Source organism: Stegastes partitus, unplaced genomic scaffold (assembly GCF_000690725.1).
Source record: "Stegastes partitus isolate 25-593 unplaced genomic scaffold, Stegastes_partitus-1.0.2 Scaffold346, whole genome shotgun sequence".
In the NCBI taxonomy this organism is placed as follows: Eukaryota; Metazoa; Chordata; class Actinopteri; family Pomacentridae; genus Stegastes; species Stegastes partitus.
This window is the reverse complement of record NW_007578077.1, coordinates 66,618-76,672: the sequence shown is the minus strand read 5'-3', so window position 1 is coordinate 76,672 and position 10,055 is coordinate 66,618. Positions and strand designations below refer to the sequence as shown.

The window sequence follows — 10,055 nt, the reverse complement described above, 5'->3', positions numbered from 1 at the left end:
TGGAGGTTTGGAGGCACTGATCTGCATCCCCGCCGCTTCGCAATCAGCTGCAAACCGCTCCAGTGCGTGCTGAAGGTCATGGTCTGATGAAGCCAGCAGTACCACATCATTTGCAAAAAGCAGAGATGCGATCCTGAGGTCTCCAAACCAGACACCTTCCTCACCCCAGCTGTGCCTTGAGATCCTGTCCATGAAAACCACCAACAGGATCGGAGACAAGGGGCAGCCCTTGTGGAGTCCAACACACACTGGGAAAGTGTCTGACTTTTTGCGGAGAATGCGGCCACAGCTCGCACTTTGGATGTACAGGGACTGAATGGCTCGTAGCAACAAGCCTGGAACACCCCCCACAGAGTCACTCGGGGAACACAGACATAGGCCTTCTCTGGATCCACAAAACACATGTGGACTGGCTGGTCGAATTCCCATGCCCCCCTCAGCAGCTCCGCAAGGGTAAAGGGCTGGTCCACTGTTCCACGACCAGGACAGAATCCATATTGCTTCCCCTGAATCCGACGTTCGAGCCTCCTTTTCAGCACCCTCGAGTAAACTTTCCCGGAGAGGCTGACAAGTGAGATACCCCAGTAGCTGGAACACACTCTCCGGTCCCCCTTTTTGAAAATGGGAACCACCACCCCAGTCTGCCACTCCACAGGCACCGTACCCGATGCCCGCGCGACACTGAAGAGACATGTCAGCCATGACAGTCCAACAATGTCCAGAGCCTTTAGCATCTCAGGATGAATCTCATCCACACTTGGCGCCATGCCACCAAGGAGCTTCTTAACTACCTTGGCGACCTGTGCCATGGATATGAACACAGAAACTCCAGAGTCTTTAGGCTCTGCCCCATTGACAGAGGATGTGCCTACCGGGTTCAGGAGTTCCTCGAAGTGCTCCTTCCACCGTCCGACAAGGTCCCTAGTCTGGGTCAGCGGTTCTCCTCTCCCAGCAGGTGGTGATCAGTTGATAACTCTGCTCCTCTCTTCACCCGAGCATCCAAAACATATGCCTGCAGGTCTGATACGACTACAAAGTCGGTCATCGACCTTTGGCCAAAGGTAGTCTGGTACCAGGTACACATATGAGCAACCTTATGTTCGAAGATGGTGTTCGTTATGGCCAATCTGTGACGAGCACAGAAGTCCAAAAACAAAACGCTGCTTGGGTTCAGATCGGGCAGGTCGCTCCTCTCTATCACGCCCCTGCAGGTTTCACCGTCATTACCCACGTGAGCATTGAAGTCCCCAAGGAGAACTATGGAGTCCCCAGGCGGTGCACAGGCACAAACGACAGTCAGAGTTTGCAGCTGCAACACGCAGTCACAGAGAGGCGACCCTCTCGTTCTCCGAGGAGAACTCCAACAAGGCGGTGCTCAGCCGGGGGCTTGTGAGTATCCCCAGACCCTCCCGGGCACCTTTCACCCTGTGCAACTCCGGAAAAGAAGAGAGTCCAACCCCTCTCCAGGAGTTTGGTTCCGGAGCATTTGCTGTGCATGGAGGTGAGCCTGACTATATCTAGCCGGTAACGCCCCACCTCCCGCCCCAGCTTAGACTCCTACCCTGCCAGTGAGGTGACATTCCACATCCCCAGAACTAGTNATTTAAATCATAACAAATAAATGCTTAAATAAATTAATTCTGCTCAGAATTTGGACAATTGAAATTAAATACACTGATACAGTCATGTAAATTTACTTTAGGTACCAAAATCCTACAAAAAGGTACGTTAACAAAATGTACTTTAAGTATCAATAGTAGAAGTGAAGACACTGGATTGTATACAGTACCCTGAAAAAAACACAGATGTTGTTTCCAAAAGAGAAATTTGATTAATATTACAAATTTACTTAACATGTTTATATATTAAGGTTAAGAAATTGGAATACTATGCAAAATGACCTAACAAATTTTTAAAAGTAATGGTAAGATAATACATTATACATAGAAATCCAATAAATCCAAAGGTTATGACAGTGGAGTGAAACTCCCTTTTTACAGTAAGACACCTCCAGGCTCCAGAAGGGTGGATGTCTGTCTTGACTGGTTGGGTTGAGAGTGAAGTGGAGAGACAAAAGGACAGAAGAGACAAATAGACAGATGGCAAAGTAATGGTTTGGCAGTAAAATGTGATTTGCTGCTATATGTACCATTACTGTAGTGGCATTTTACTGTTGTAGCTGGTCAAAGAGGAGTTTTATATACGAGTACATATAGGTAATGTATTCCAGTGGTTCCCAATCTGAGGAACAGAGGGAATCTGGGAGGCCATGAGATGATCTCCATCCATCCATCCATCCATCCATCCATCCATCCATCCATCCATCCATTTTCTTCTGCTTATTCGAGGTTGGGTCTCAGAGGCTGCAGCCGGAACAGGTCATTCCAGACATCCCTCCCACGGGCAATGCTTCCCTCCAATGGGTTCTGGGTCTTTCCCAGGGTCTCCTCCCAGGTGGACATGTTCGGAAAGCCTCCAGAGGAAGCCACCTCAACTGACTCCTTTCGATGCGAAGGAGTAGCAGCTCTACTCCGAACAATCCACTAGTTTCCGAAAGAGAACAGTGGCCTCGGACTCGGAGGTTTGGAGGTACTGATCCGCATCCCCGCCGCTTCGCACTCAGCTGCAAACCGCTCCAGTGCATGCTGAAGGTCATGGTCTGATGAAGCCAGCAGTACCACATCATTTGCAAAAACCAGAGATGCGATCCTGAGGTCTCCAAACCGGACACCCTCCTCACCCCAGCTGTGCCTTGAGATCCTGTCCACGAAAACCACCAACAGGATCGGAGACAAGGGGCAGCCCTTGTGGAGTCCAACACACACTGGGAACGTGTCTGACTTTTTGCAGAGAATGCGGCCACAGCTCGCACTTTGGATGTACAGGGACTGAATGGCTCGTAGCAGCAAGCCTGGAACACCCCCCACAGAGCCCCTCGGGGAACACGGTCATGGGCCTTCTCTGGATCCACAAAACACATGTGGACTGGCTGGTCGAACTCCCATGGCCCCCTCAGCAGCTCTGCGAGGGTAAAGGGCTGGCCCACTGTTCCACGACCAGGACAGAATCCATATTGCTTCCCCTGAATCCGACGTTCGACAATCGGTTGGAGCCTCCTTTCCAGCACCCTCCAGTAAAGTTTCCCAGGGAGGCTGACAAGTGAGATACCCCCCCCCATTCCTGGCTCCAGGAGGAGGCCCTGGTTTCCCTGGTCCAGGCGAGGTGGCGGCTTTGCTAGGTTGTGTTGTCATCTAGGGTCTTTGAATCGCTCTTTGTGTGGTCCCTCCCCAGACCCCAGACAACATAACTCCCAGGATCACAGGGACACTCAAACCCCTCCACCATGATAAGGTGGCGGTTCATCTGGGGGAAAATAGTTATATTCATAAATAAAGTTCTGCTACACACAATTTAATATTGTGGACTGCTGTTTTTCTATTTTTAGTCTAGTTTAAAAAACAAAACAAAACACTGTGGTCACACTCCAATAAGGTTGAAAGGCACTGATTCAATATTTAGTAAATTGTGTTGCAGACTTTTGTTTAGGCCTTCACATATATATTTATACACATACGTGTGTGTGTGTGTGTTACCTTTCATGTGTGTTATCTTTCAGTGACAGATTGCTTCACCTGCAGTGTGTGAAGGACAGATAACACAGGTCCTTCTCTCCTGCTGTTGTCAGACTTTACAACCAGCACTGCTCCCAGTAGACCACACATAGAAAACTGATATATTTCACTCTGGTGCAACATCAGTGCATTCAACCCTGTGCAATAGTAATATTTTGCACATTAAAAAAGTCTAAATTTTTGAATCTGTGTAACATCATTAGAGTCTGTGCGCTATTACATCTACAAAATCATTTTTACACATGCAACAGTTTATACAATATCAGCAGTACATGTGCATAGTTCTTATTTGTATTTATTTTTTTCAGCTTATGTCCCTAGATTTTGCCAGTACACCCGTTGCTGCTGGAACGCTGCATGTTCCCCGGTGTGGTGACATTTAGCAAGAGAGGAAACACCATAGACAAGTTGTCCCTCCATCACACAGAGACACAAACAAGCATGCACACTCATACTCAAACCTTCAGCCAATCTAGAATCACCAATTAACCCACCATGCATGTCTTTGAACTGTGGGGGGGAAGCTGAAGCACCTGGTGAAAACACATGCAGACACATGAAGAACATGCAAACTCCCCATTGTTCTTTGAAGAAAACTTCTTGGACACTATTCGCGAATCATTTAGCATTTTCAGATCAATAAAATAAAGATTTTTTTTATTCTTTAGGTACATTTCTCTGTCTCTCTTTATTTCATTTAGCTTGGATTTGTAAATGTACTGACTCCATAAAATTAGTTTCAAATGGGGGAAAAAAACAAACAAACAAAAAAAACAAAGACACACTCAAATTTCTTTACAATAAATAATGTTTATTACCGTGGTTATCAATCTAAATTCAAATGGAAAGCATTTCCAATATAAGCAAACTGTGGACAGTGCCACAGCCTGGATAGAATAGCTCTTCATGTAACTTTGATTTTTATTGCACTACACTATAGCAGAGCAGATGGCCTGACATTCATTTAAATATATTTATTTACAATAAAGCAAAATGTGAACTCCTTAAACAAGGAGAAATGTAAACAGGTTTGTCATTCAGTAAGCCTTGGAGAGCTGTTCCTCTCTTCTAAGACAAGAAAAAAAAAATCTGAAAAAGTTGAATCTTGCTTGAAATCTACATTCAGGATCTGAAGACATACGCTGCTGAGAGTCCAAGGTGGAGAAAAAAAGTAGTAAAACCTGCTGCCAAATGTTCCAGACGACATCTGTTATATATGCAGACGCAGAGGCTCCGCGGTCACCGAGTGACCGTGTGCTGGGTGCAGTTCAGAGACTGTCCAGCAGGAGGTGCTGGTCTGACATGAGAGGAGGAAAGTATGAGGGTCCAGGACATGCAGGGAACCCAGCATCTCCCTCCACTGTGCACTGAAACCAAACACCAGCTGACAACCTGGAAATGAGAGAAAGTCCATGTAAAGCCTGTAAACACTGGGAGACTATCATCTTGTTATTGCGCGTGCTTTATCTAATTACGGGGTTAGAAAATATGATGCTTTATCATCTATTTGACTGGAAATGGGGTCGTAATTAACTAAATGAGCATCATGCTGTATTGAAGGAGACTTGAAACTGTTGATTGCGAGCATAAACTTACAGGGAAAATGTTTACTGAGTTAACAAATCAAGAGAGGGGTAAGGTTATTTTTCATAGATTTCTGTAAAATCTTCTTTCTTTTTGCAACCAGAGGAGTCGCCCCCTGCTGGCCGGAAGAAAGAATGCAGGTTTAAGGCACTTGATTGTTCACTTTTCACACCAGGAGGCTTAATCGTTGCCATTATTTCTTTCTGGTCTTGCGCATCACACATTTGGATTTAACACTCAAAATTCATTATACTTTTTAAATCAGTGGTTTCTTGTTCCAGAGACTTAACCCGTGAGCATGAACTTTGTTGGCTGCAATGACAACCATAACAAGATTATATTTGCTCTTGCTAGTTCGCAGATTAAGCGAACATTAAGGAAAACACTGATTTTGGGGTAAAGGACGGTATTGGAATTGGGATCTTGTGGAACTTAATGCCACTCTTGTGAGAGCGGACAGTTTTAACTTTGCTTTGAGTGGGAGTGGGCGGCCAAAAAAAGGAATTGATGGCTCCGCCGTTTCGCAAAAGGATGGAGTCAACAAATGAAGCTGAAAGTAAGATTTAGGCAGATTTTTACAACACAAAAGCAAAATGTATTTGAATACGTTTCCAAGTTGTGACTGACAGACTGAAAAGAAAAGGATTGTGGTGCCACAGATGTTGAAAGTGTTGGTATCCAACAGGCACAAATCTTCTTCACAAATCTGGACTGAACGCTAAGGTACACTCAGGACGTTTTTATTCTACAAGAGAAAAGGTCTGGAATAAAGACTTTTTGACAGTATCTTTGATTAACTGGGTGATCTAAACTTCCTGTCTGTGCTGGCTGTAAACTGGAGTGTAGGACTATTTATTTAAGTACCAGAATGCAACTATAACACACACATATGTTAAACTGTGGCTTGTTTCTCAGGTCATGTCTCCACTGGTTAACACAACTTAGTCAACTATAACTGAACCCATGATCAAGTGTTAGACTGACTTTATGAATAATTAATAAAGTCATTGTGTTGCAGCTCATCAAAAAGGTTCTGTCTATATTGCAGTATCGTGTTATAAGTCAGATCTACTACTCTATGACAGGATGTGAGCTAGATATATATATATATAGATGATAGATAGATAGATAGATAGATAGATAGATAGATAGATAGATAGATAGATGGATAGATATATAGATAGATGGATAGATGGATAGATGGATAGATAGATACAACTTTATTGATCCCTTTGGTATGAACCTCAGGGAAATTGTTGACTTTAGAGCCCAACAAAGATTGACTCCAGCATTAATAGGGATGAAGGAGATAGACAGGCATAAATTAAGTCTTGCAATAAGTTTGAAGTTATTTTATTGTGTAGTTGTTACCTTTTTAGCTGCTCTAAGAAATAAAAGGACAAAGAAAACCAGCAGCTGCTGGACAGTTTTACTGTGGAATGTTTTCTTGCATGTGGCTCAATGCATGAGTTGGAATCAATCAACATGCTTTATATGTCAATAACAACTCTAACCATTGCAACTAACCGTTGGTCAATGATTGGAAGGTCGGCGGTTTGATTCTGCCCTGTAACCTGTGTCATGGTCGTTGTGTCCTTGGGCAAAACACTTCACCACCTTGCCCCGTGTGAATACGTATGAATGGATTGTTTGAGGTGGTGGTCGGAGGGGCAGAATGGCAGCTACGCCTCTGTCAGCTGTGGCTACAAGCGTAGCTACCACCACCAGAATGAATGTGTTTGACTGAATAACTGACAGTGTGAAGCGACTTTGAGTGTCTAGAAAAGTGCTATATAAATCTGATCTATTATTATTGTTATTATTATTATTATTTATATTTAGTAATAATTCGATCTTCTTGTGCTTAAAGAATGTCTATTTCTATCAGTTGGATGATGTGAATAGTTTATTTAATCATTCCGGTGCACTCCGGCAGCACCTATAACCCCACAGAGCAATGCCGGTAGGTAATGATACGCTTCTTGTCTTTGGAGGTAATGCATGGATTACTGCTATTGTCAGTGCACAAGCTCGCTATAAACGCTGTTGATTGCAGCTTGTGTTAGAGCAGCAGACAAACACAGTTTAATCCATTACCTAGAATGCCTCCATTTCTGAGTACTGCTCTTACTACAGCTCAGTTCAGTTGAGGAGGAATCCAAAGCCTGAGTGACCTGCTGTGCCTGCTCGCTGCTGTAAGCTATAATTGGACAATCCCTCTTCAGGGGAGAGAGTTTAGCAAACAGTGCATTCCTTTTGTGTAGCTTTTTAAATAAAACCCAACACAAGTCATGAACCGAGCTGAATAATGAACAATCCTCTACACAAACTGCTTCTAAATCTCTGGCTGTACCGGTTGGTGTGTTCAGGGCCACTCCTTGTGATGGGCCCTGTCTTTCTTCTTCTTCTCATTTTTCTCCTTCTGCAGTCTCTCCAGCTCGGCCTCATACATCATCTCCTGGATCAGGTATTTCTCTCTACGCATTCTGTCGCGCAGGTCCTTGGGGAGGTCGGGTATCAGGTACGCAATCAGGTTCTTGATGGCGAAGACCATATGCTGCAAAAACAGAGCGCGTTATCGCAAATCCCAGAGCCATACCTCCACAGTGAAAACAAAAAAAAACTCTTCAAAGTGATAAGATGTAATATATTCAATCTCTTTTTAAACTTTTCCTCAGGGAAACATCTGAAACAACAAAGCCAAAAAAAAAAGCTAAGTATGGGAATAATTTTCTGTTGTTTCATCACTAAGAGAAACAACTTTCACATTTTGTTGATCTGTTTGTAAGCATCTGATCTCTTAACTTTTCTGACTTCTGAATTGATCTAATAATCTGTGACGCGCTCTTCTTTCAGCAAACAAAATTATTTTATTCCACATGTCTCATTTAAAAATACAAATAGTTTATTTTGATCATTTTCTGTAAAAAAAACAACAACAACAAAAAAAACATCATTCCTCAGTGCAACCATTTATATGTTTGTGACTTAGCTGCAACTAACAGTCACATGATTAAAAATTCAGGGACTTTTTAGCCGAACTGGGCTGAACTGCAGGCTGTGTATACATAGAGCAACAAAGGAGACAAGTATGGAAACAAAATAAAAATGTAAGTAGTAAAACATCTAGTTCCAGCGTTCATAATGTCGTACATGTTAATTTCCATATTTTTTTCATTTGTTTAAATAAATACTCAAGAAAATTCAACTGTCTTTTTCTTTTTTATGATTAATGGCGTCATAACTGTGTCAAGAGATTCTGAGTTCTCTAACTTCTAGGCAACTCATTTGGAGTTTGAAGGGTTAAAGCTGCGTAAAACTAAACCAAAAACGTCGCTTTGTAGGAAACTGTGGAGTTACTTCGTCACTAAGAGCGACACCTTTCACACTACGCATTTATTTAATCCGCTTTTAACATAAAAATATTAGTGCAGTTTTAATCCTGTTTATAAAATACTCTTCTAAAACACCTGCTTAATCTGGGTTGGCTGCTGTGTGACTCTGGAGTTGTGAACTAAGCTGGATGAGATTACTGTGAAGCACCGATGTAAGTCCTTGTTAGTGCAGGTGTGTGCACACAGCAGTGGACAGACTGACAGAAGATGGAAAACACAGAAAGCAGGAAATGTTTAAGATGAAGACAAGTGATTGCAGGCTTCTCTCAGCAGTAAAGCGAACTCTGCTGCATCTTTCATTTCACTTATGAAGATCTCTCGTCACCACAAACAGACAATATCGAACTGATTTACGAGTGTCTTTATAAGCTACAGGAAAATTAAGAACAAAATGTTGAGGAAGACGTAGATGGGCTCCCGCAGATACAGACAGACAGGTGAAAAACATTGACAAAATGATAAAAAAAGAATCCAATTCCAAAGGCAGCCGGCTGTCTGGTGCCATTTATCAAAGAGCATAGAACACTGACCTCAAAAACAATGATGAAGGCCAGCCGGGCTGCCAGGACGTGCCAGAACTGCAGAGTGTATGAGTAGGGCTCAGCAGAGTCTGGAGGCTCCCTGTAGTCACGATACCTGACGGAAGGAAAAAAAGTAAGACCGAGTTCATCACAGGGCAGCACTGATGACTGATGAGCTGCTCATGTTAGTGATTCAACACCTGACAGAAAAGAAAATGAGTTGGGAAAAAACACCTGGAGCTTGTTGGGGGATGCTGACCACATCAGTTCTGTTTTAAATTGATATGTTCAGCTTATTCCTCTGTTGCTAACTGAGGTATTTGTTCTGTGATTTGTATTTTACGTGTGTCTTGGTTAATAGAGATCATTAATGAAGTGACAGATTACGCAATTCATCCTGCAGTTGCACAAATGCTTCCACCCAAAGCCTGTTAAAAATGAACAAACCTCCCACAAGGTGTTTCTTTTTCAAACACCAGTTGTACCATGTTTTACTCAGTGAGCGCTGGTGCGGACACGTGCACTCAGATTACCGGCAATACTTCACAGCTTCTCCAAACAGCTCGGAGCCATTAGTCCTGGGCTGTGATCTCCTCTCGAAGTCAGACACGCGGAAAACTGAAAGGCTGGCGTTGACGTAACCCATCATGCACCTGAGGAGGCCACGAGAACATTTTATTCAGCACTTCTTACAGCATCTAGAATCGAGAGTTGCAGCACGTAACATGGATTAAAGTAAAAACATCATCACTCACCCCTCCCCTGCTCGGCCCTGACCAGCACAAGGTCCGTACTTGTAGGCGTAAACAAGGCGAGGGATGAAGTCCGAGGTAACGGCGATGACAAAGGCGTTGGTGATGACAGACAGGATGCCGATGCCCTCCAGGATGCCGTACCAGATCCCTGCCATGCACATCACGCAT

At 43.5% G+C, this 10,055-nt stretch overlaps 1 protein-coding gene across 1 annotated transcript in view; it reads right to left on the bottom strand.

Moving 5' to 3' along the window:
- Positions 1–4,986: 4,986 nt before the first annotated feature.
- Positions 4,987–10,055, bottom strand: part of LOC103358944 (anoctamin-4) — a 62,756-nt gene continuing 57,687 nt past the window's right edge. Inside the window, exons 25-29 of the mRNA XM_008284104.1 lie at positions 9,888–10,035; positions 9,666–9,785; positions 9,142–9,247; positions 7,570–7,773; positions 4,987–5,024 (exon numbers count right to left, since the gene is read on the bottom strand). Of these exons, the coding sequence (XP_008282326.1) occupies positions 7,582–7,773; positions 9,142–9,247; positions 9,666–9,785; positions 9,888–10,035 (566 nt within the window). The 3' untranslated portion in view covers positions 4,987–5,024; positions 7,570–7,581. The remainder of the gene's footprint in view (positions 5,025–7,569; positions 7,774–9,141; positions 9,248–9,665; positions 9,786–9,887; positions 10,036–10,055) is intronic.